The sequence below is a fragment of the Asterias rubens genome, chromosome 9 (assembly GCF_902459465.1).
Source record: "Asterias rubens chromosome 9, eAstRub1.3, whole genome shotgun sequence".
NCBI classification, from domain to species: Eukaryota; Metazoa; Echinodermata; class Asteroidea; order Forcipulatida; family Asteriidae; genus Asterias; species Asterias rubens.
Genome location: NC_047070.1, coordinates 2,071,098 through 2,097,601, shown reverse-complemented (window position 1 = coordinate 2,097,601; position 26,504 = coordinate 2,071,098). Strand labels below are relative to the sequence as shown.

Sequence of the window (26,504 nt, the reverse complement as noted above, 5' to 3'; positions counted from 1 at the left end):
CAGTTCCTTTGTAAACAATTAATTGTCAGTAAACATAATTCAATTGTAGCCTAGATTTGATTTTCTTTTTAATTTTACCTTTTTTTATTTTTTTATATTTGGTCACAGATTGTGGGAGACTTTGAGAAATCAACATGGCTGAGAAGCCAGTTAAGATCGGGTCAAAGGTCGAGATTACTGGCAAGGGACTCCATGGGAAGGTTGCCTTTGTTGGTGTGACGGCCTTTGCAACGTAAGCTTCTCATCTCATCGTTGTATCATTATAGAGTTTCCCCAAATGATCTCATCCAACTCTGTTTATAAATGCAATCATTGAACTTCAATTTTCCTCCATGGTAGGGGCACTTCTATGAGAAAAATGTTAAATTGTGTTGGAATTTAAAATAAAAACACTGAATATTCTCAGTGAAATCTGATCGGGTTTTGAATTGATTGAATTTGACAGCGGGAAATGGATTGGTGTAGTCTTGGACGATGCCAAAGGGAAGAACAATGGAGTCGTTCAGGGAAAGAAGTACTTCAATTGTCCGGACAACTATGGCATCTTTGTACGCCAGTCTCAGGTAAGCTACTTCTAATAATAATATGAAGCATTTATATAGCGCTCTACTGAGAACAGAGCACTTTAGATGAGACAAGGACAACACAGAAAAACAAATAAACTATGATGGGTTGGGGAACAGAAATGAGGCTTGAGGAGGCTTTTGAATAGGACTACAGGCAACGAGATCGCCTCTCTCAGACCGGCGGGGAACCTCATTCCATAGACGCGGGGCAGCCATCCCACCCTTCCTTCTAGCTCTAGGAACAGAAAGCCGGGTCTGATTAGCTGATGAGCGCTGATGAGCGGAGTCGTTGCCTGTATGCATTCAGCAGTATTAGAGTTGTAGGAATGTACAAGTTCAACCAGATATGATGGAGATTGGGTGTGAAGCATTTTGTAGACATGAGTGACAATTTTGAAGGTTTTATGTTCTTTAACTTCTACTTCTACTGAAGATTGAAGATTACAAATATTTATTGCCATGCAGGCCTGGAGTTTCATCTTTGAAAATGTTGAAAGGGCAAGGCCTTTTTCATTTTGCAAAGGACACTTCCATTGGGGAAATCTTAAAGTCAATTGGAAACTGTTGAAGGGCACAAAGGCCAACACCAAGGGGCAACGGAGGGCATGGCCTCAGTGGCGTGCTAGTAATCCCAGTCCTGATCATGATAAAAAAAACATGAGATTTGTCTTCCATGTGTATTTGGATAATCCATATACCAGTAAAGGCATAACAGCAGTAGACCCTGAGATCAACTAGGGACTCCGCGGTAGTGAAATTGATAACGATCCATTTAAAGCTAAAGTACACATTATTTCAAAGTGAAATGATTCTAAAATTGCTCTATACAATCAAAAAGTGTTTTATATTTTTAACGAAGTACAATGAATTGCCATTTATTTTAGGAGTGACTACCAATCATATGTACCTTCCCTTTAAGACTGTAATATTTTGTTATTTTTGGATGACAGATTACTGTGGAAGAGTCTCCCCCAGGAAGTGGAGTGGTCTCCCCAGGGACCACCTCTCCCGTCCCAACATCGATCCCTCGAGCCAGTGCACCAAAAACAGAGAAGGTAAGATTAAGATTATCTTTTTTTACAACTAATTACATGTAACTAACATCCGTTTCATACAGACGCTCCAGACTCGCGCCGAATCGATTTCTCAATTAAATACATGAGAAGTTCATTGTCTGAAACAGTTAGGAGCGACTGGACGTCGAAAGATCGACTGTTGCAGTCGTTTGGAATGACTCTGGAGCGTCTTGGTTTCAGACGACGATCTTGTCATGAGATAAACCTAATGTATATGTTATGTTAAGTTCGCCTGTCTGAAACCAAAATTTATTTGGGTCGTCCAAGAGTCGCTCCTAATCTATTTATTTTGGCGCCTAATCATTAGCAGAGAGCACTGGTTTGCAGTGAGAGTGTCAATCTAGACAATTCCTTTGTGGATGTTGTAAAGGATTCTTCGTCCTAATTTCTCAGATTTTAAGATGGAAGACTACGGGCCTTGTTGCACGAGGCAACTTGTACAGGCAACTTGGAGGCAACCAGTAGTAGAGACTGATAGGATATTTATTCAGCGTTCACTCGCTAATACTGTTCCTGTGAACAGTTTATTGGAGGCAACCAACTGCAGTGCATGCTACAGGACCACTTAGGTAGCACATGAGTCGATTTTTCAATGTCTTACAATCACCAATAAAAAATATTTGAACATTGAAATGTGAATGGCTATTTTCGTGGAACTTGCCTGGAAAAAGTTTCCTGTAAAAGCACCTGAAGTGACATGGCCCTTATGTTGAGTCCAAAATCTGCAGATTTATAATCGTCCCTTTTCAGTTTAGAAGTAACACTTGTTGACTGATTGTGTTAATTTAATGCAGTATAAAAGGTCGATACCCATCCACCATCAGCCTTGCTGAGATATGGTGGCCACTATAGGAGTGCAATGTGCGGTTTGGGTGTATACAGACAGATTTACCCAAACCTAACAGTGTTACAGTATTGGGTGCGTTCGATTAGCTTCCCCAGTCGACACAGCGTTGCTCAGTCAGGTATGCCCCTGACAAGAGCTTATCGAACGATCACACTCGCCCTCTCGTGGTGACGTCATGCACCTTGAGCCAGCCCCAAGTGACCCATTCCACAAGCAGGACACTTGGGGCTGACTCGGGTGAGACCCTGGAATGACATAAAAGCTATTCGATTGTATCAAGGCAGATCGGGTCGACCCGGGGAAGCTAATCGAAAGCACCCTTCATGTCCAACGTATCTCAAAATGGCTTATTACAGTTATTTTTGTGTCTAGTTTCTGCAATGGACTTATTCGATTGACACATGGTAGGGGAATGAAATCTGCAGCAAAAAACAACCTAATTTGATATTTAGACCTTTGCTGAAGTTTTAGGTTTGGTATCTTATATAAAGAGAAAGCCTTATTACAGTTTTATCCATACTTTTTGAAAGGCTAGCAGTTGTTCTGTGATTAACCCTTAAAAACAAACCATTACGTACAGTCACCGCTTGTGAAGAAACAACCCCCAAGTCCGTCGCAAAAGTCTGGCGAACAGAAAACACCTTTGGAAAAAGTGAGTTGGTAATCATTGCAATTTTTTTCCACCAGGTTTTTGTACTCCTGAAAGAAAAACAAGTTCATGTCATAACTGCATTGCAAGTTCATGCTTATTGGCTGCTTATGTGTAGTACAACGTAGACTATGGGTATCTCTAACACAAAGTATCTCAATGCCTGCTGTTTTGCTCTTGAATTAATTATTTTTATTTAAGAAAATATTCATGGGAAAACGGATAGAAACATGTCGAGATGTTCTAAGGCTATTGTGCTAAAATAAAAAGCACTATTTACTTGCCTGTGTCTTTGAAGGAAGTCCAAAGGCTTCAATAACCAAGTCCTCAAACGGCATAGCCTGAAAAAAATGCCAAGAAATAAAAAGTCACATCCCGTTAAGGCGATCCCTTGTATCATTAACTTTGGGTGTGATCCCTGGCTATGGAGCAGTTACAGGTTGAATGGCTTCTGACTGGCACACTCGGACAAAGATATTTGACAAAATAAGGAGAATGCAAGGGCTAGATAGCTCAGTTGGTGGAGCAATAGCCAATAATCCGTATTGGTTGCAGATTCAAATCTCCTTGAACCGTCAATTGTTTTTAAAGAGTTCCATAAATCATTCGTCATAAAAGAGAAAAAAGTAGTGTCCAAACTTGTGATATAATTTCTGGTTTTGCATGGAGTAGGCCAACGCCCTTAATTTTAACATGTGGGAGCAGGCCTGACACTTAACAGAGGCAACAAAGGTGATGCCCCCTGGCACCCTGCCCCCTGGCACCAGCCTTGGTGCCCTTGAAATACATGTACTCCGGTAAAAATTTGCACTTTCCTCTTAGCTTGCCCTTTGCCAAGGAGAAAACGCCTTGGTGCCCTTGCCCTTTCAAAATGGAAGCATACATGCCTGTTAGTTCCAGGTCTAAAATATGAGGACCCCAAGGTCTGAGAGCCATTTTCATGAATTATCAATTTCATCCAATTTCATCTCTGAGCGTGGCACTGTGGTGGACTTGGTTATTAAAGCACACTTTGTGTTAGTGATAAACTTTGGTAATCACCCATTATTATATTTAATCACTGCTTTTTTAAGTCAAAGGAAAAGTATTTAGTTGCTTTATTAACAGTTTAAGCCATCATTACCAGGGTTTGTTATGATGCATGTTAGCTGTTCCAGGTTGCGTTGTTTTATTCCAATCTATGATTGAAATTTGAGAAAAATGCAGAAAAAAGGGTTCAATTTATGAACTCACTCTTATTTTTTTGATACATTCCATGTGCAAAGCAAACATGTTTAATATGGTCTGAAATAAGCACCTCAAAATACATCTTTGTGCATCTTAAAGTACGTCTGTGCAAATTTCTTTTCTTTTTTTAATAAAAAGAGCGGCATTCTTTTTCATTTTTTTTGTTTTGACAAATGTCTGTCCTGTAACTCTTAAAAATGCAACAAATTTTAATTTGGCGATGTTTTTTATGAATCCTTTTCCCACCAAGCATTTTTAAATTTATTTAAACAGCTCCACACAGGAATAACTTGAGTGAGGAGTTGGTTATTATTGATTGCATTTAGAGTGAACAGTACATAGATGTAAAAGCTGGTTGAAGTTTGTGATAAGCCTGGGTGACTAGTGTCAAAGTCGCGACTATTGATTGCTTAGTGGAGTTGTGTCGTCTACCGTTTTTTAACTACTCAACTAATCGCGCCACCATGACTACTACAAAAATAGTTGCGTCTTCCTGCTTGGTGAACCACTTGTGTCGCTCACGACTTTTCACCACAACATGCTTTACTTACGAACACACAATCAGACCTCAGTGACACAATCCTTCAATTACAATCCTTTAATCCTTTCAGCTTGAATTTTACCATGTTGTGCCTTTGGCAAACAAAATGCTGCAATGCGTTGTGTTGTGTTGTGTTGGAATTAAAAATTAGTCCCGACTAGCGTCAAAGTTGCAACTATATGAGGCATGACTAGTCGAGTAGTGAATTTCATGAGTCGCCCAGGTTTATTATGGGACCATGGGTATGGGGGGTCATGGGTTATGTAGTATGGGGGTCATGGTTGGTAGAGTAGTGGAATCTAGATGCTGGTGACTGGTTGCAGAAGTAGACCTTACACTGGTGTCTTAAGAATGAATAACTTAGGAATTCGCACAAACTGGTTTGTAGTATATCAATAAATAAACAAACTAGTGGCTTGTTGCATGACATCTAAAATTTAATTTTAAAGTGAATTGTTTGTTTGTGTTACTACCACTTTCACAATTATTTACAAAAGGTTTGGGTAAATAGTATATTTGTCAATTTTTGTCAGTGACCTACTTCTAAAAGTCACTTCATATCACATAATAAATGAAGATTTTTTTTTTTTTTTTTTCAATATAAAATCCTGCTTTTCAATCCATGCTACACACACACGCAAGTGTGTTAACACCTCCAATAGACCGATCCATTTGCGTATTGACCAATCAAAACGCAATGAAGGTCCGACAAATAAGGTCTGACATACGTGCGCGTATCTTGGCGCGCGGCAGAATTGTGCAGAAAAGCATTGGAGAGCCCCACGTGTTCTTGCTCACACGTGCGCTGTGGGCGGAGCTTACTGGATCGGTCTATTGGGGACCTCCTATTGTTCATCTTTTGTTAATACTCCCATTGGTTTTGTACACGTTTTCCACTCGTGGACCTTTTCCAAACCGGGGACCCTATTGTCCCTTTTGTTATAGGGCGCTGGTTTGAATCGTATACTATAAGTTATCACACAAGCGCGAGTGGAATACGGAAAAATATAGCACCTTGCCTCGTTGGATATGGGACGCAGATGCGCTATATTTTCTGTATTTCCACGAGCGCGCGTGTGATAACGTAATTATCTTTAAGCAAACTTGGCACGTGACATAGAACGCACAAGATGCAAGTAGTGATATTAGCCGTGCAGTATGTTTTTATCACCACTCCATTCTGCAAATCTGATTGGAGGATTAGCGTGTACTTCAAGATAAATGTACTTTAACACACTTCTACACACTTCTACACACTCACATGCTACACACACAGTGTATAAATAAATGCTTTAAAAGAATTATATTTACTGTTTTATCACTGCTTTTTCTTAGTATTTGTTTATTACTATATTATTTGTTTTTTTACTATTTTATTTGAACTCTGATCACATATCATGCACATTTCTGTAAAGATACTGTTTTTCAAGGCTCAGTACTTCATGGCTCTGAGCTTGTACACCTACATTGTATGTACATGTACACATGTACATCATATCTAATAATAACTTCAATGCTTAGAATCCATGTCATCATTTCAATTTTTATAAATGAGAAGCTTAGCACACAAACATGTTAAGCACAAATTACTTAAGAAGCTGAAATAGGTATGAAGCTGTGGGATATACATGTAATCTTAACACACAAACATGTTAAGCACAGAGCCAGTATCAAGCTATGGGAAATAATTCCTGCGAATGTGATACGAATTTTGACGCCACAAATTCGCAACGAATAATTCCAGTTAGTTGACTTGTACTCAACTCCTAAGAAACATGCGCTCAAAATTCGCAGGAAGTATGAATCTTGGTTTGTTTATTTGTTGTTTGTTTTTGTTTTTGTTTATTGTCCTCATCAAGGTACCCACATTCTCTACCCACAAACCTTGCATGTTATAAACCAGATTGTGTGTTTTCATCCGTTTGTGTGTGTGTGTTTTCCCCCCATACTTAACTTCTCTTACAGAGTTTGCCTGTACGTCGTTTACTCAAATTCAACCCTGCACGAAGACCCTCTGATGGCTTGCCTAGAGTGAGTTGAAGCATGACTAGCATGCAGGAACTAATAAGACGCTGACACTAAGAAGAAAATAGACATTGAGGGACACTAGGAGCAAGTTCAAGTGTGCATCATGGTTAACTAAAGTTTGACCCCAAAAAAGCTTAACTCAAACCTAGGCTGGTCGACCATTGGTTGACTACTGTGGTCAGCCATTTGGAACCAACCGCATGACCATGGTTTCTTCACTGGTCTCAGAAGCCTTTTCCATGCTAACAAGTGTAAAGCGCAAAAGGGAACCTGTGACGCAAAAGCACAGAAGTTTTGGTTACCGTGGTACCAATGGCTGACTAAAGGCTTCCAACTGAGTCGTTTGAGTGAGTAGTCACTGCGCATGTATATTGCTGGTCAGTAGTCAACTAAAATGTGCGCACTCGAACTTGCTCTTGATGGCAGCAGACTTAATGAGTCAATCCGTTTAGTTTGCAGAATGATGCCTAGAATAAAGTTGACGGTAACAAATTACCCGAGTCCAATGTCATGGCGATGCTTACAGTGGGAAATTTGCACTTTCGGTCTACAGAGTTTGAAATTAAAGACAAAGTTCACACGACCGCTGAGCTTGTAGCTCTGAAATTTTTACTGGACTGAATTTTTTAAGACAAGAAACAAAATGAGAAAAAAAACTATCTCAAAAAAATAAATAGTTTAACATATAAACTGGTTTTATTTAGAAAAAAACAAAAAAACATCAAGCAAAGAATTGTCTTAAGGTTAAGGCACTAGTGTACTTCAATGTTCGACAGATTTTTTTCCACAGAACTCGGGAAAGTGCCGAGTACACAAAATTAATATTCTATATCCCCGATGCAAATTTAACATCATATCAATTTAATCGACAGAATTGAACCGGAATTCATCAAATTATTATTAAACACCATTTGTTTCAGTTTATATTATTTTATCTTGACGTAAAATTGTTCAGTTGAAAATCACTAAACTGCTGGACTTTTGGTCCAGACTTTACTGGCCTGACTGACGCTTAAATTACTGGCCTTGACCTCCACTCCAGTGTAAATTTCAAACCCATATAGAAGTGTAAACTTTACATGGTACCAAGTAAGCACGTATTTCTTTGGTAAGCAGCTACATGACATTTGACCCTGGTGTGTCTGGCGCCACCTAACATTCCAAAGTGTCTCATTAATCTGCATAGAATTGTCCACATTTTCTTTAGAGTCAATTGTGCAAAATGTTTTATCTTAAAAAAAAACCTGGGGGTCCCCCGTACCTTTAAAACATAACTGGGGGTCGTGTCTTAATTCCAAACAAAATGGAGAGCGGTTCTCAATTTTGGATTTTTATTGGATCTTGAGAAGTGAGAACCAATGACAACTGATTAATTACAACAAAATAAAGATGTCAATAAAGATTCGAACGTTCTTCTTTTGGAAAATGTGGTCAAATTTATCACAAACTTCTGTTCTAACTGACAATGGAATTTGGTTGTTTTTGTTGATATTTATTTGAATAATAATAACCCTTGCATAATTACTTCAATTGGGAAACCGGAGACTTTTATGAAACCCTTCTCTCGTCTGGATTCGTCTTTAAGGATCAGGCTAGTTCTTATTGCACTGTAGATTTGTATAAAAAAAAGAGGGGCTCATCCTACTTTATGTTAATCTCATAAATTAGAGACCCTTTTACCTTGACCTTTGAACTTTGACCTTTTGAACTTGGTCCATTATGCAGTATGGCAAAGGTTAGTCTTGGTGCAAGACGTTGTTGTTGTTCATTATCAGTCAACTATTGTGATCCCCCACTCCACTCCACGCCACACACATTACTATTAAAAAATGGTGAACAGATCAACAATACATCACACATAAAAAAGAGCGAGTTTGTGGCATCCAGAATCGCTCTCTTTATCTGTGGAAAAAGTGGCGACGTGTGTAGTGTTGAGTATGTGCACATGTAAATATACGTAGGCCCCACTCAACAAGAACTTCTTGCACCAAGACTAGGCAAAGGTTAATTCCATGTACCTCTGCTTAATAATACATGCCACAACATCTCTGTTTCAGTGGATCAGAGACAACATTCCAGTCCAGTCTTTTTTTTTTTCTTTTTATAATTTGTTCAGCTTTGTTTCACATTCTTTGTACTAACCTTAATTAAACATGCTGTTAATTGACCGACCAACGTAAAGAGTAAGATTTAAAACTTTGTGCACTTTGTAAATGGAAAAAAAAAAAAGAATATTTTTCTTGTAAGAAGTCACAGTTGGTCTTAGGAGAATATGCTAGAGTTGAAATTGACTTGAGCTGAAGCAACAAGAAAAAAATATTTATAATAAAATAGACGTTTGTTTTATATTGGAAGGTCATTCAACCTAAATGTATTAGTAAATAAAACCCCAAAATAAAATGTTATGAAAATAGTTTCTTTTTGCACCATGCTAACTAAATAGTTATTTTTTTATTTTTTAGTAAATATAATAATGCAAATCTTAATTTGTTAATATTTTAACAGCAAACTTAAAGACAGTTCCAAAAGTTTTTTTTATAGATTGTTATTGATTTGATTTTGGTTCGTTGTGTTAGATTAATTTGCTTTATGGTTATACTGATTGTTTACTATTGAAAAATACTAATGTTTTGTAGTGTTTACATAAATAGTTATTAGGTTGTTGGTCAATGTCAACATAAAATATTACTTGCTGAGGTGCTGTTGTTTTTGAGAAATGAGTAAACAAAAATCACAGAAATTATTTTAGCATGTACAGCGTATTTACGCGACTCTCCTAAAAAACATTAACGTGTGATTTTCACTTTTTTTTAACTTAAAGACTAATTACGCTTAAAATGTTACATTACATACATCTTCATTCACAGTGAGTAGGGATTCATGTCATGGCCAAAAACTTGATCAACAAGTGGTATTAAAAACCCTTTAAAGCCATTGGACACTTTCTGAACAGAACAAAGATTAAAAGTTCACAGATTTACAAATAACTGACAGGGTTTACAGAAGGTAATGGTGAAGACTTCCCTTGAAATATTATTCCATGAAATGCTTTACTTTTTGAGAAAACATTAAAACAATTATCAATTTTCGATATCGAGAGTAATGGATTTATTTTAAACACATGTCATGACACGGCGAAACGTGCGGAAACAAGGGCGGTTTTTCCCGTTATTTTCTCCCGACTCCAATGACTGATTGAGCCTAAATTTTCACAGGTTTGTTATTTTATATATAAGTTGTGATACACGAAGTGTGGGACTTTGGACAATACTGTTTACAGATGTTGTGCGATTGCTTAAATAACATTAACAAGGTTAAAGGCAGTGGACACTATTGGTAATTGTCAAAGACTAGCCTTCACAGTTGGTGTATCTCAACATATGCAAACCTGTGAAAATTTGAGCTCAATCGCTCATCGAACTTGCGAGATAATAATGAAAGAAAAAATCACCCTTGTCACGCGAATTTGTGTGCGTTTAGATGGTTGATTTCGAGACCTCAAGTTCTAAACCTGAGGTCTCGAAATCAAATTCGTGGAAAATTACTTCTTTCTCGAAAACTATGGCACTTCAGAGGGAGCCGTTTCTCACAATGGTTTATACCATCAACCTCTCTCCATTCATTGCCATTACTCGTTACCAAGAAAGGTTTTATGCTAATAAATATTTTGAGTCATTACCAATAGTATCCACTGCCTTTAAATAAAATCATTTTTCTTTATGCGTAATAAGTTTGTTTGATGCATTTGGAAGGAGCATTGTTGCATGCAGAACGAGGGTCATATTGCTATTTCTGGGGTTTTTTTTGTTCACTTAATGCAGTATATTAAAGGGACACATTGCCTTGGATTGGCCGAGTTGGTCCATGAAAAGCGTTTTAAACCGTTTGTTATGACATCGCATAGTTTTCCTTCGTGAACTAACACAGCACGCCAATTTTTGTGGATTTTTGACTGCACAAAATAACTCGCCCGATCCAAGGCAACATATCCCTATAAAAGCAGTGGACACTATTGGTAATTACTCAAAATAATTATTAGCATAAAACCTTTCTTGGTGATGAGTATATGGGGAGAAGTTGATGGTTTAAAACATTGTGAGAAACGGCTCCCTCTGAAGTGCCATAGTTTTCGAGAAAGAAGTAATTTTCCACGAATTTGAATTCGAGACCTCAGGTTTAGAACTTGAGGTCTCGAAAAACGCACACAACTTCGTGTGACAATGGTTATTTTTCTTTCATTATTATCTCGCAACTTCGATGACCGATTGAGCTCAAATTTTCACAGGTTTGTTATTTTATGCATATGTTGAGATACACCAACTGTGAAGGCTAGTCTTTGACAATTACCATTAGTGTCCACTGCCTTTAAATATTAAAACATGAATTATGTAAAACTATTTCATCTTTCTACTTCTGTTTTACTCTTTCCTACCTTTTTAGCCATCACCGTGAGTTCCCGGTTTTTATGGCCTAGTGATTGGCAACTGTCCATACAAAAAAAATACTAAAAAATATGTCAACCCTTTTTATCACAGTTTAACATTGATACAGAGGGAGTGGTTTTTCAATTTGTACTCACCCTAATCCAGTATATTTCTCTTTGACTCTCTATTACATTCTTAGCCTCGTGTGGAGAGTCCAGCTGTTGAACCAGCTGCTGCTCCTCCCTCACGTTTGCCTCACCCATCTGCTAAGCCGGTCAGTATTGATGACAAATTGAGTGAGTTACAAAGCTCTGAGCAGGTACGTGTAATATAATAACAATAATAACCAGTTTTTATATAGCGCTTTTCACACCCGAAGGGCGTCTCAAAGCTCTTCCAACATTATAACCCCTGGTCACTGGGCCTTAATTTGTTCCTTAAACCATCTCAGCTCCCTGGGGAGTATATAGCCTGTGCAACAAGTACATGTGTCACTCGGCTAAATCAATCACAAGAACCATCTCTGCCCTCACAGGTACCCATTTACCCCTTGGTGGAGAGAAGCAATTACAGTTAAGTGTCTTGCTCAGGGACACAAGTGTCACTACTGGGATTCGAACCCACACCCTGCTGAACAGAATCACCAGAGCTTGAGTTCGGTGCTCTTATCCGCTCGGCCACGACATCCCACATATCCGTACCGATACTAAGAACTGAAACAGTTATCTCTAGTTAATTGTGAACACCACCAAGATTCATTGTCCGATTGCTCGGTAACAGTACGAAGAAATAAACAATTATCTCTCTAGCTTCCTCTTACATTTGGTTGGGTTTTCCAGCCCTATTGAATAATGACGTCACCGTTCAAATACCTGCCCTACAACATGGCGTCTGTGAGCGTGTATGTGTGTTTGTGCATGTGCCATAGAAATCAAACCAGGAACGCTGCATGCTTCTTTGATGTGCGCCTTTAGACACGCATACAGTCTGACCTACGCGATAGCGACTTTCATGGCAACAAATGGGTTATATTCGATACGTTCGATAGGGGTTTTCCTTCCATGTCTAAAACTGAAATTTCTTCATTGTCTTTTTTACAAAAAGCTGGTGTGATGTGTCCATAAGAATGCTTTGTTGACTTTATTATCCAGATTCAGAAAGTTGTTTGAATAAATATTTCCTGTTTTCAGGTGTCGTCTTACAAGGCAGAGGTACAGGATCTTAAAGAGAAGCTTGAGACGCTGAGAATTAAACGAGCTGAAGATAAGATGCGTCTTAAAGATGCAGAGAAGGTTAAGATTCAACTAGCTCAGGTAACTTACAATGCTTCTTTTCTAAATAGACTAATTTAGCCTTCGAGAAAAACTCTACTAGGGTCAAAAAGTCAGGCCATTAAAGGGTGGCTGCAGTGTTTTTTTTATTCATTTAAACGATTAAACATGACTTTTTAAACATGAAATATTTTTTTCTATTTTTTATTAAATGCGCAAGTATTTTAAAAATGGTTTTCAAGAGATTAGGGGAACCCACCCCGCCCCTAAAAGGGAGCCTTCATTTGCATAAAGGGACGTCATGTCGGTAACCCGAGCCGTCGGGCCCCCTGGCTGTGTGCATATAGAGACAGGTGCACTGTGTGGTCTGGTACCTAGGCGTGTGTAGTTAGGGACCAGACTCTTTTTGCCGACGATATGTTTGAATTCCCGAGGGACGTCAATGGTAGGGGGGGCGGTAACAATCCACAAAAGGGGGGGGCATGACTTATTCGCTAATTGCGCAAGTCAGATATGTCGGGAATAAACAAAACACATTCTATTGATGTTCAATACATATATCAGAAATAAATGACAGCAAAATTTACTTTTTTATTTTAATTCACTGCAGTATCCCTTTAACTTAATTTTGCATTTGCAACAGCTAATTCTATTTTCTAATTCTGCATTTGTAAAAATGAGTTTATACCGGCATGATACTCTTATATCCTACGCAAAGACACAACGGAAAACCCGAGCCATCCAATCACTGAGGATTGTCCTATGTAATTAAAGACACTGGACACCTTCGGTAATTGTCAAAGACCAGTATTCTCACTTGTTGTATCCCTACATATGCATAAAATAACAAATCTATGAAAATGTAGACTCAATTGATCATCGAAGTTGCAAGAAAATATCAAAAGGAAAAATACCCTGGTTGCACAAGTCGTGTGCTTTCAGATGCCTAAGAGAAGCTTCAGTCTTGATGTCTTTTAAAGTTACCTCTTTCTCAAAAATATGTCCAGAGGGAGTTGTTTCTCACAATGTTTTGTAGCAGCTTTCCATTGCTCGTTACCAAGTATGTTTTTATGCTAATTATTGTTTTGAGTAATAACAAATGCCTTTAAAAGTCTGACTCCAATTTGTTTGCCCTTGAAATTTGTTTTATTAAAGGAACGTTACAGAATTGGTAAGAAAACAAAATCGTGAGATCACAGATTTACATCAAGCTTACATTGTCTAATGATGATGATAGTAGAAAACATCCCTTAAAATATTTCTGTCTAAAATGTCATATTTGATGAGGAATAAATAATTTAAATTTGCAGTTGGAGTTTATCGCTCAGTGAGCGTTTTATTCATTTTGTTTTTTGCATCAATGTCATGCAAAATGTGTAATCGTTGTTTTCACTATTTTCTTGTGACCCCGATGGCGGATCGATCTCGAGCTTCTGCAGGTTTGTCAGTTTATGTATATGGTAGATAACGCTTACACTGCAGCAACTGCTTTGTTAGAAAAACCAATTCTGTAATGTTCCTTTAATTGTTATTAAGTATCCTGAAAAGACTTTGAGACTGACACCATGTGCTCATGTAGGTTAGCCCTTGTTCTAAATGAAATTTTTTTTACTTTGTTCCAAGGACCAAATACCATTCCCTTTTATAACATTTGTAAAAAACAGTTTGCCAAAGTAGCCAATAGTTGTTTGCAAATACAACTTACTCACAAGAAGCTTGTGGAAATCAGATGTTTAAAAAACTGATAATTTGTTTACTGTTGAATTGTTTCAATAAAATTGTTTAGAAACTTGTTTGATTGTTTTTTTTTTTTTTTTTTTTGGTAGTTGTCTGAATTCAAAGCCAGGATGATTGAAGCAAAAAATGATTTGGAGAGACAGCTGCAAGAGGCCAAGAAGGTTTGTCAATTTGCAGTTTACTTTAAATTTGTTCATGCGCCGGCTGGTTGTGTTGTTATTTTATATATTTCAATGCTCAACGATTTTAGACAATCCTTGCCCCGTCAGGGGACCGCCCCCCGTTCAATGTTGGCACTCATTGCACGGTCTCAGCTCCAACTTTGGTTAACAACACGGAGCGAGGGAACAGGAGAGAGTATGCTTACTTTCACATGGCCCAAGCTTTTTGGCTGGGATTGTAGATCACTCAATTGCATGTCTGTATGCTTCTATATTATAAAAGCGCTTAAATCGCATGGGCGCCGCCATGTTGTTTTCACGTTAAGTGGTGCCCGCACCCTGCTAAAATGATGCGTCCTGGGGTCAATTTCAGGGTACCCGTGGGTTGGAAATAATATGTGTTGTTTGTGACGTCACAGTCACAGCGCGACCGTCCAGTAACTTCGCGCGACGACAGGACGTAGGCTGGTGGAGGTTATTAGAGCACGTTGTGGGACAGGGAGAAGGAAGGGGCACACATTGTGGTACGTCTGTTGGAAGGGGCGGGGGAACCGCAAAAAATGAAGGGAACATAGTAAAAGGGCTGGGAAAATAATACGGAAAGGGGAAAAAGAAAAAGGGACTAACGATGACATTGGACAGGGAAAAATAAACTGGACAGAGAAAAATACACGAAACGGAGAACCACCTGACTGGCGGGACCCGCGCAGAACGGGGAAAGTCGGGCCGGAAAAAGTGCAAAGAACAATTCACGGGCGGGATGTAGGGAAGGAAGTACGGGTTAGATTTAGGATGGGGACAGGAGGAAGGGGCACAAAGTGGTACGTCTGTGTAATGGGGGACGGGCGGGGGAACGACAAAAATAAAATGACGGGGAAAATGAACAGGGCTGGGGTAGGTAGGGATTGAAAAAATGAAAAGGCACCCTATGAGGTAAAATTCTACTGGAGCATTTCAAGGGCACCAATGCAATGAACAGGGGGGCATGAAGGCAATCGCCTTTGTTGCCTCCGTAAAGTATCAGGTCTGCAGTTGTAGAGCGCTGGCACGTAATCCAGATGTCCATTTGTGATGCGATCAAGCTAAATAAGTCTTCTGTCGACCCTTGTCAATTTTTGTTTTTTAATCCATTTGAAAGAAGTACAATCTCAGCTTGAAGGATATAAAAACCCCGTGTTGATACCACCTTTGGTTCAAAAGTAATGGAAGTCGAAACACCAAGAGATGTATAGAAATGTACACACATGTCGACCTATTTTGGCCTGTTATTTAGTAATGCATTTACCGACAAACTACTCATTTAGCTTGATGATTGCATCACATTTGTTTAAATCTTGCTCTAGTCAATTTTTCTATATTCAACACCAAATCATTTCATAAACCTGATTTTATTTGTTATGTTTTGTTGATATTTTACTTGATAGGAGGCTCGTGAATCAACAGAGGCGAGAGAACGTTATCAGGAAGAAATGTCTGAAGTTGCAGAAACCATTGAAATGGCAACACTGGACAAAGAAATGGCAGAGGAAAAGGTGAGAATTATTTTGTTAGAAGTCTCTAGACTACAATATTTCTTAGAATAAGAGCTTTCAAATTAATATTCCGTTTGCTGTAAAACACCACGTGTATATCTACTCGCCGGGTAGAGTATGTTCTTTTGAGAACTTCTCTTACTATTTTATCTACTGCGGTGGAGTAGATTTTAGAGAGACTTTTCAGTTCTAAAAAGAACTGTCCTACATATCTTCTTTGTGTAGTTTTCTAAAACCTCTCAAAACATTGTTGTTCACTCAAGCTTATATAGCCCATAAAGTATCGTTCTATTTTCTCTCAGGTACATGTATAGTTATACTTTTTTTTCTGTTTTTTTTTCACGGCTTACTGAGCCATGAGCATCTTTTGTGATGTATACCTCCAGCGCATTAGAAAATATTCATGTTATTATTCAACACTATTTATTGCATGTTTGTTTTGATTCTTAGTGTGACTCACTACAAGTGGAAGTTGACACTCTGAAGGAGAGAGTTGAAGAATTGACCCTTGACCTTGAGCTGCTGAGGGGAGAAATTGAACAAGGAGGTCAGTGAACTGAATCTAAATATAGACTATGATGTCGTACATTGATCGCTGATTGGCTACTGATATGTAGGGATGAGAAATTTCAGATTCTTATCAGAGCCCAATTTCATTAATATTTCTGCTAAGCAAAAATAAGCAGGATACCAGTCATAGTTGCTACATGTATAAATGGTAATTAAGCTGGTTACCTTTTCCTGGTAAGCATATTTTTGTTGTGGTTAGCTAGTTTTTGGTGCTTATATATAGTTGACGCTACTCAGGCTGAACTCTGCTCGAGACCTTGTGACCCCAGGTACGTTTAGAAATTTTAGAAATGTTAGAAATTCAATAGGAGACTTTCCAACGCTAGGTGGCAGCAGACATACCGGGTAAATTTCCATTGTTTACGTAGTTCTGAACATGCGCATAATTCTGAGAACAATGGATTTACCCGGTAAGTCTGCTGCCCTCTATCGTCCCAGAAAGTCTCCCATTGTGCTATCCTGGCCGATCCTGGGCAGCTTGAACAGCTTGATCGTGTTGTAGGCCGATGGCATTGAGGTCGTCTATAAGCTGTTATATGCAGCAGAGGCTTCCACCCCGGAGCTGTCCAAAGGGTTCAGATGGCTGGTTTTGTGGACTGAGGAAGGTACCGAGAGGCACCTCAGGTCTTCGTAGAGTGTGGTCAATTGAACAAAGATGACTTCTCAGCAGGGTTGTTGTTGCAGGTGTTATAAGCAGCTCTGTGGTAATATGTTAAGGTGACCAGAACCAAAGATGCTGAATAAACAAATATAAACAAAACTCTTGTTGAAGTTAGGTAGGATTTGAAACTTTGCATGGTGGAAATTCGATATGGCAAGGTTTGCGGTAACACCATTGACCATGTAATGACTATCTCTAAATGAGTTGGCTGGTTCTGAAAAGAACCGTTGGTTTCAACTCAACGTTTGGATTAGTATACTCTGATCGTCTTCTGGAGAAAGCTGGACTCTGATGCTGCGTGCTGCTTATAAGTACTGGTGATGCGGATTAGCTTGGTGATGCACGAGGGCGGGAAATGGAGGCTTCTTGCTGAAGTTCCTTCGTTAAAATGAGTGTGTGAAATCTCAGTCATTCATATTGACTGTTGTTGTTGTTTTTGTTGATTGTTGTTTTGATAGGTACTGATGGAGCTTCAACCAATTATCAGATCAAGCAGATGGAACAACAGAATGCCAGATTGAAAGAAGCTTTGGTCAAGTGAGTAACAACTCTATGCAGACTGTTAACAAATTATACTTCCATTACATATTAAATTAAAGGCACTGGACACCTTCGTTTCTTGTCAAAGACCAGCATTCTCACTTGATGTATCACAACATATGCATAAAATAAGGAATTCTGTGAAAAATTTGACTCAATTGGTCATCGAAGTTGCATGAGAATAATGAAAGAAAAAACACCCTTGATGCTCTTCCCCTAAAGTCATGGGACACCTTTTGTAAATATCAAAGAACAGTATTCTCACTTGCACAAGGCCATGGTATTTTATTATTTGAGTGAAAAGTTACCTTTCTCAAAAACTATGTTACATTTCAGAACTTTATTGGCTACTGATTAGAGAACAGATTCAATTAAAACTTGCCCCTTCGAAAATAAGGGAATCAATGTGTGGTGAAGAGGTTTTCAACAAGTGGTTTAATCCCAACGAGGCCTGGTTCTTGATATTTTATGGAGACGAAGTCGAGGTAAGTTATCAAGAACCAGGCCTCGGCGGGTTTAAACCACTAGTTGAAAACCGATTCAACACACTTTGATTCCCATTCATAAATACCTTTTTGGTTAAAAGGCGTAATAAAGTAAGAAACTCTGTAAAACTTATCCGTTTCCAAGTGCTTGAGCTCTGTATGTTTCCACCTCCGTGGTATGTTTAATATACGTGTTGAATGTACATGTACGATGTCCTTAGGCGTGTGTTTTCCGGTTCCGTTCGTGCACATGCGCGTATACTCTTAGTGCATATTCGCTGGTTTTCCTTTCACACACAGCGCGGCCAAATCACCGATAGCGCCTGCAACGGCCGTAACAAGCACTGTCTTGCATCAAGACTAGCGCGGACAACCGGTTATAAACACTGGTCATTATCAACAGCTTAAACACCCCCACGTGACGCGCTCTCCACCAATAGGAATAGCGAAACTGTCTAAGGTATTTATGAATGAAGTTCTATGGCATGTACAATGGTTACCACGTCAAGCTTTAAATGTTCATAAAACTTCATATTTAACTTTATTTATTTAAAATGATTAGGCTGCGAGATTTGTCTAACGCTGAGAAACACGAGCATCAGAAAGCCTTGAAGGATAAAGATAAGATTGTTGCTGAACTGAAAGAAACTAAAGGCCAGAAAGACAGCGCTAATAAAGCTCTCAAGGTATGGTATGCTGTCATCAGTGTTGTAGCTAGGACATTTTTAGTGGTGGGCGCAGCTAAATTTAAACTTGGTCAGAAACTGCGAGCATTGCGCACGTACTTTGTTGTAAGGATTGTTTTCAGGGCTAATTATTAACAAATGCACATTAAGCTTGGGCGATATCACGATATTATCGAATATCGCGGTATTATTTTGGAAACGATTTCGATATCGGATGGATTTGGAGTAAAACCAGAAGAATAGGTCATTAGAACACCTCTCTTATGCTATGACTGTCTCTTCTACAACTTTCACTTGGAGTTTGAAGACTGATGATGTCAAATTTAATTAATCGCGATTATATCGAATATCGCGATATATTGTCGGCGATATATCGTGAATAAAATAAATCGATATCGCCCAAGCTTAATGCACATTATGTAAGATACAAGAATCACAATTTTTAAGTATAATGACAATTGTTATTACAAAAATGTGTTAATACAAAATAATTGTGATGCATTTGTTGTGAACAGACTGTTTTTGAAATAGTTTCTGCTGTTTGCTTGTTGTAATCCCGCCGCGATAAAGTTGAACTTGAACTTTGAAGGTGGAGTAACTGTCTCGATAGTCTCAGGTACAGTTTCATTCTCAGCACTAACTGAAGCTGCACGAGATACTTTTATATCATCTTCCAATCTTTTTGCGTTTTCCAAAAAAGTCGTCCAGCTTACCGTATGTTGCGAGGCCATCTTAAAATTTACACAGATCTCATTCAAGTTAAAAACCCAGCGCACTGTCACACGTGTGGACCACGAAGCGAACGTGTTTACATGCCTACATCCGGGATACGCGAACTCGTACACTAGACTTTACACAGCCCTTGTACTGTTGTGTGGCGATACTGTTTGTGTGTACATGGAATGCGTGAAATCTCTGTGAAAACCTCACGACTAGACTTGTAGTGCACTCTAGGGTCTACCACAGCGCGCACTGGTGTACACCACATGTACATACATACATCGTGTACATGTGCACGGTACCAGCACTGCTGTCAGCCTGTATAGACGGTACGCCTTCTACACTGTACTATAGTTCGTTCAATAAAAACGTCAGGGCACATTTCACGAAGAAAACTTCACAAGATGGCAAGAGGCAAGTTACGTGGGAAAACACGTTTGAGGTTTTTATTGCTCGTAATTCTGGCTCAAAAAAATTACAAACTGCATTTAAAATGACAAAACACGAAAAAACATGACATTCTAGTCTTGCAATGTGATCAATATCAGTAGAACTTTTAATTTTTTATTAATTTTGGGAGAAATTGGTGGGCGGCAGTCTATTTTTCAGCTGAAGTGCCGGGCGGAAATTGTCAGTGCTGGGCGGGCCCGCCCACCGCCGCCCACCATGGCTACAACTCTGGCTGTCATAGAATATTCAAACTGTTTTCAAACGTGTGGACTGGGTTTTCGGTCCCTGCGTGACTCCATAAGCCTTTTCGAGGTATGGCGGACAGGAAAGGAGTGTACCGTTTGGTTTAGGTGTAGACACACAAACTTACCCAAACCTTAACGGTATGCTGTCATAGAATATTCAAACTGTTTTCAAACGTGTGGATTGGGTTTTCAGTCCATACCTGACTACGTAGTTTTCCCTTGAATAATTCCCTGGGGTTTTTTCCTCCCACATTTCAAACTGAAACTTCATTCTCTGATATTAAAAGTGGTTTTCATTTTTAATTCTTGCAGGAAGCCGAGAACCAAATCATTGAGCTTAAGGAACAGGTAAGTAGCAAGATAATTCCAACTATTCTAAAAAGTTCAAATAATTTTTTTTTGAGGATTTACAATCAAACAAATTTGTCTTTCTGATTTGGAGCAAATTAACAGGAAATTCCAAACAAAACAAGTATTCCTAATGGATTAATTTATAACACACAGGTGGATGCTGCTCTGGGTGCTGAAGGAATGGTAGAAACGTTGACTGATAAGAACTTGGAGCTAGAAGAAAGAGTTGAAGATTTGCAGACTACAGTCACAGATCTGGTAAGTTATTACTGCAGTAATGCTTCTCAGATTCATATTTTGGGCCATAACATTGATATATTTTTTCATATTACCAAACTACTTCAAAGTGAAATGCTTCTCAAAATGCTTTATACTATTAAAAGCTGCTGTATGCTTCTAACCAATAGTTTCTATTGCCATTAATTTTAAGAGCGATTACCAAATGTATACCTTCCCTGGAAAGGGTTTTGATACCTTTTGTAAATGTGACAAATGTTTTTGGCCATGACATGAATCCCTACTCTCTGTGAATGAAGATGTATGTAAGATAATTTACCTGTAGAAGTTTCAGCTTCATGACTCGTCAAGTTTTTGAGAAAAATAATGAAAAATCACAGAGCAATGTTTTCAGGAGAGTTGCGTCAACACATTGTGCATGCTAAGATAATTTTCGTCTCCTGAGACTAAAATTGTTTTTGTGACAGAGTTTTACTCATTTCTCAAAAACTACAGCACTTCAGCAAGTAATATTTTAAAGGAAGCTTTCTACCATCATTATTTTCAAACCATGTAAGTTTAATGTCAATAGATGGGTTGCAGTACCGCATTGACCGCCATCTTTGATGTAATGACACTGAAAAAGAGTACGCGCTGGGCGTGACTCTCAGCAAACCCTAGCTCTTCACACATGCACAATTCATCAAATATGGCGGCCGATGACGCGTATTGCAATCCATCTATCTGTGTTTTGTGTCCTAGTACAAGTACACAAACCCTTTAACTCCCATGTCTTAATCATTTGATGAATAGGAAGCTTTGTCTGACATGAATGAGGAGCTTCAGGAGAATGCTCGAGAGACTGAGATGGAGCTGAGAGAGGAGATTGATATGCAGCGTAGTAAGGTGGTGGAGTACCAGCGTCGTATTGGAGGGATGCAGGACACAGCCAATGATTACCAGGAAACTATCGCTAAGTTCCGTCAGCTGACGGCTTCTCTACAGGTATGAATAATAGTCTCTTCTTTCGTTTGATCTCTGGACCTAGGTGAACATTGAAGATAATTAAGTTGGTAGTTTAGAGTGACTTCTAGACACTTAGTGGTATCCTCATCAAGGTCTCCGAGTCCCTGCTCGCCTTTCGGTGGTCTGGAGTCAGGGCAGTCATGAAGGATGTGGCAAGATTAATAACAATAATAATAACAATAATAATAATAAAAAACTTACTTGGACACACACTTTGCTGATCAGAAACACCAACACTTGAATCCGGAGCTGTTATCCGCTCGGCCACATAACACGCCATCAATTACAGGGATCTGTGAGCCATTTCTTTTAAACAATTTTACTTTCGAACTGCCTCGAACTGCCTCTAGCTACCGGGCAACCTTGGTAGTCTAGTTGGTAAGACACTGCTCTAGAATTGCAAGGGTCGTGGGTTTGAATTCCACCCGAGTAACATGCCTGTGATATTTTTTCACAGGACTTGGGAAAGCACTGAGTATACAGCGCTAATACACATCAGTGTATGGGTTAAACCAAAATTAATATTCTTTATCCCCAATGCAAATTTAACATCTCTTAAATTTGACTTTCATCTTAATCCTCTGTGTTTTTGAATAGACAGTTTTTAGACAAAACTGATTGTGATTTAGTTGATTCTCCAGACATAAGTTGAATAATTGATAAATTTATTTGGTTTGATTTTTGAATTCAGGAGAAGAATCGCGACCTCGTTAGCCAGCAAACAGATTCTTCTGAATCCCCAGACACACTGGCTGACATCCCGACTTATGATTTCAAGGCTAAATTCCTGGAGACAAAGGCACAAGCTAAGGTACAGATACTAGCGGACTGACTGTGGGGGCAAAGATAGTTTGATAATGACTGACTACGAGGGGATACTAATGGACAGGCTGTTAGTCCAAAAAGATTGTTCGAATGACTGAAGTTGAGGGCAATATGTAAGACGCCAAATACCAATGAATTGGATAAGATATGGGTTTTATAATACCTGACTTTGAGGGCAATAAGTATGTGATGAAATTCCTAGCAAAGAAAACATTTACTGTTTAGGGGGGCAAGAGTCACACACTCAAAATACATGTTGATATAATTAATACACAATTAACAAAAGATGTAATTTTAATTTCAGGCCATAGAGACTGATTTATTCAAGCTGCGTATTGATCAAGCAAATCAGCATGTTGATCATCTATGTGCTTTTATGCCGGATCAATTCTTGCGTCGTGGAGGTAAGTTTAGATATGTTTCAATTTCTTCATTCTCAAAGAAATTGAAACAGCACCTCTTGAATATGTATTTGTAACTATACATGTAGTATATACACTAATTGTACAAAGACTGTGGTGTCGATAATTATTTTTATTGATTAGTCTGGTCTGTGTCATTGTTTGTTTCTTTGTTCTGTTTTTGGTTGCTTTTGTTTTTTTTTCCTTGTCGTCCAAGTCCTTGTCTGTCTCAGGAAAATATACAAAAGCATTATGCTTAAACTGTTTCCCTGCATGTTGACTATTACGTTCAATTTTGTAGTTATTATCTTCATTGCATCCGTCATTCATTATTATATTCATCGATATTTGTTTTCTAGTGTAGGCTTAAATTGTTATTGTCGAAATGAAAATAAATGTTCATTGAATTTAATTTAATTTAATTTAATGTCTATTGATTGAGGAGTTCTTTTATTTTCCCTTGTGTAAATTTCAACAAGACCACAGGGCTTCTAGATCAGAAACTTTACCGGACAATAATACAGTAACATAGCCCTCACCATGAAGTGGCCGTCTGACCTTGTGATGTTAGTTGATCTCTCATGAAACAAAATTTCTGAAAGAGTAACATGGGAGTTAGTTATTTCTGGTTTTATTGTTTTCAGGTGATCATGATTGTGTGCAGGTACTACTCTTCATTGGGAGGATGTTATCCAAGGCTGATCTTCTTGTCAGCCAACTTAAAGAAAAGGTACTTAGCAAATTTAAAATTGTAAATAATTGTTAAAAGTTTTTCTTACATGAATTCAACACATAAATTCTGCTTAGCAAATTTCAAGAAATGAACAGGGTACCAGTCCCAGCAATGGTAATTGTATGGTGTTTTGGCTGGTAACCTATTTTTGCTAAAGCAAACTTGTTTGTGCTAAGCTAGTTTTTGTGCTGACAGGCTTCATGGAATTGGGCACAGATCATTGTTGAACTGGTAAGCGCACAGTCACAATTGTGATTGGTTAATTCATCGATGTGTCTAACCAATCAGATCTTTGTTTCCTACAGGCCGATATTCCTGAGTCAATGTCTCGTGAGGACGTACTCCGTAACAACAAGGGAGAACAACTCTCCTTCACTAACTTTGTCATCTTCACCATCGCTCAGCTTCAGACTATCCTCAACAAGTACCAGATGTAAGACCCTTAAAGTCAATACTTATTCTAGTCATGGTGAAATCAGCAGCTAGCTTGGTAGGATATAAACCCGCAACCTTGTGGTTGAGAGAACAGCTGTCTAACCATTCATAGAGGAAAGAGTGAAATCATACATGTAGCCGTGTCCAAGCAAGTCATTTAGATACGAAAAACCATGAAAAAAACATTAGTTCAGCTCAGTAGAGTTCCAATTTGTGTCCCCCCTCTTCTTCATTTCCAATAAAGAACTACACATGTAGGGTGTCATGGCAGAGTGGTTTAGAGCATCAAATTCAAGTTCTGGTGGTTAAGTCATCGGAGTGTGGGTTCGGATCCTGGTCAAGATGCTGTACTATAGTTGCTTCTCTTCACCAGGGATGTAAATGTGTCCCTGCTAGGGTAGAGGTTGACATTGTGTTTGAAAAAGCACTTAACAAAAAGTGCTTAGCAAGATTTGTTTGATTATCTTCCAAACTGTCATTTCAATTTGGTGTTAACCTTTTGTCTGTAGATCACTGACTTCATGTAATGTGGCTCTGTTCTGTAAGATTGGTACCCTGTATCCTGAAATGTCTCCACATGAGACTGCATTGGATCATCTGATTGATCTGCTGCGTAAAGATCAGGTAAGTGAATGGGTCATGGCACCAGACCAGTCATGCCAGTTGCAATTTCAAGGGACCAGGGTTGGATTTCATAGATTTGCTTAAGCACAAAAAGTTGCTAAGCACAACAATTATACTTACCAGAATAAGGCTAGCAGCCAAAATACCAATTAATGTGTAAAATATTTGACTGGTATCCCGCTTATTTCTGCTTAGCAAAACAAAACAGTTTGCGTTAGCACCATGTGGAAATCTGTTTTGAGTACTGTTGGTTCTGAAAAGAACCAGTTGTTTATGCACTACTCAATAAGAGATTTACACAGGGTGATACCACAAACCTTACCTGATTATATTTCCACTAATCAAAGTTTCAAATCCTTATTAAAATTATGCTTACCAAAATACGGTCACCAGCGAAAATGCCGTTTTCGCATTTTCCATTTTCCAAATCATTAGAAAGATTGCATGAATAGTTACAATTTATTGATATGTTGGTTTTGGCTTTACCCTAACACCGTCGTGTTTTCGATTGTAAAGTGCTAACACACATCGGTGTAAGGGTTAAACTGATAGAATTGTTATAATTTATTCATATATTTGTTGATCTTAACTTGATGTTGTGACTATGTAATGGTTTATATTGGAAATAATTTCCCAATCAACTGAATTATTCATTAATTAATATAATTGATTGATATATCTGGTGTCCTTAGCTCGATGAGACAACATCCCTGGACTTCTTGATGAAAGCCATCGGATTCTTCACTCATCTCTATAGCGTTCATCTGTCTCAAGAAACTCTAGATCAAACTTCCTTTATGGCTGATACCGTCAGGCTGGTTACCTCTGGGACTGATATGGTGGCATTGGAGATCAAGAAACTACGAGTTCTCATGCAGGTAAGGTTGTCTTAAAGGGGGTATGTAACTTATGTAGGACAAAAAACACAATGTCCATAGATTTACACTTAACTTACACAGTTTGAAGATAATGACAGTAGAAAGCTTCCCTGAAAATATTACGTGCTGAGGTGCTGTAGTTTTGGGGAAATGAGTAAAACAATGTCATGAAAATAATTTTCGTCTCATGAGACGAAAATTATTTTAAGCATTTACAAACATATTTTCATGACATTGTTTTACTCATTTCTCAAAAAATACAGCACCTCAGTAAGTAATATAAGGGAAGCTTTCCACTATCATTATCTTCAAACCCTGTAAGTTTAATGTAAATCTATGGACATTTTGAAAAGGTACCCAAATCCTTTAAAGGAACATTACAGAATTGGTTTTTGCTAACAAAACAGTTGCTGGCTGTGTATCTATGGTATCCACCATAAACATAAACTGACAAACCTGTAGAAGTTTGCGATCGGCCATCTGTGATCTTAGACACGTTTTTTTTCTAACCAATAATATTACTTCAATAGTAGTAATAATTGTGACACTTGTGAATAAGGGTCGGGAAGCTGTTCTGAGGATCAGTAATTTCCTTAATT

General features: G+C 38.4%; 1 protein-coding gene across 4 annotated transcripts in view; it reads left to right on the top strand.

The window, feature by feature from the left end:
- Window positions 1–26,504, top strand: part of LOC117294581 (dynactin subunit 1-like) — a 76,225-nt gene that overhangs the window by 4,816 nt on the left and 44,905 nt on the right. For 2 of the 4 annotated variants that reach the window (XM_033777050.1, XM_033777051.1), the window contains exons 2-22: window positions 109–232; window positions 446–563; window positions 1,517–1,621; window positions 3,070–3,141; window positions 6,872–6,937; window positions 11,558–11,677; window positions 12,549–12,671; window positions 14,456–14,527; window positions 15,952–16,059; window positions 16,510–16,606; window positions 17,749–17,827; window positions 18,878–19,001; window positions 20,729–20,764; window positions 20,921–21,025; window positions 21,797–21,988; window positions 22,701–22,820; window positions 23,139–23,238; window positions 23,880–23,965; window positions 24,274–24,401; window positions 24,913–25,027; window positions 25,720–25,905. In XM_033777050.1, the coding sequence (XP_033632941.1) occupies window positions 135–232; window positions 446–563; window positions 1,517–1,621; window positions 3,070–3,141; window positions 6,872–6,937; window positions 11,558–11,677; window positions 12,549–12,671; window positions 14,456–14,527; window positions 15,952–16,059; window positions 16,510–16,606; window positions 17,749–17,827; window positions 18,878–19,001; window positions 20,729–20,764; window positions 20,921–21,025; window positions 21,797–21,988; window positions 22,701–22,820; window positions 23,139–23,238; window positions 23,880–23,965; window positions 24,274–24,401; window positions 24,913–25,027; window positions 25,720–25,905 (2,250 nt within the window). In that variant the 5' untranslated portion in view covers window positions 109–134. The remainder of the gene's footprint in view (window positions 1–108; window positions 233–445; window positions 564–1,516; window positions 1,622–3,069; window positions 3,142–6,871; window positions 6,938–11,557; window positions 11,678–12,548; window positions 12,672–14,455; window positions 14,528–15,951; window positions 16,060–16,509; window positions 16,607–17,748; window positions 17,828–18,877; window positions 19,002–20,728; window positions 20,765–20,920; window positions 21,026–21,796; window positions 21,989–22,700; window positions 22,821–23,138; window positions 23,239–23,879; window positions 23,966–24,273; window positions 24,402–24,912; window positions 25,028–25,719; window positions 25,906–26,504) is intronic. The other 2 variants (XM_033777052.1, XM_033777053.1) reach the window with 2 other exon arrangements.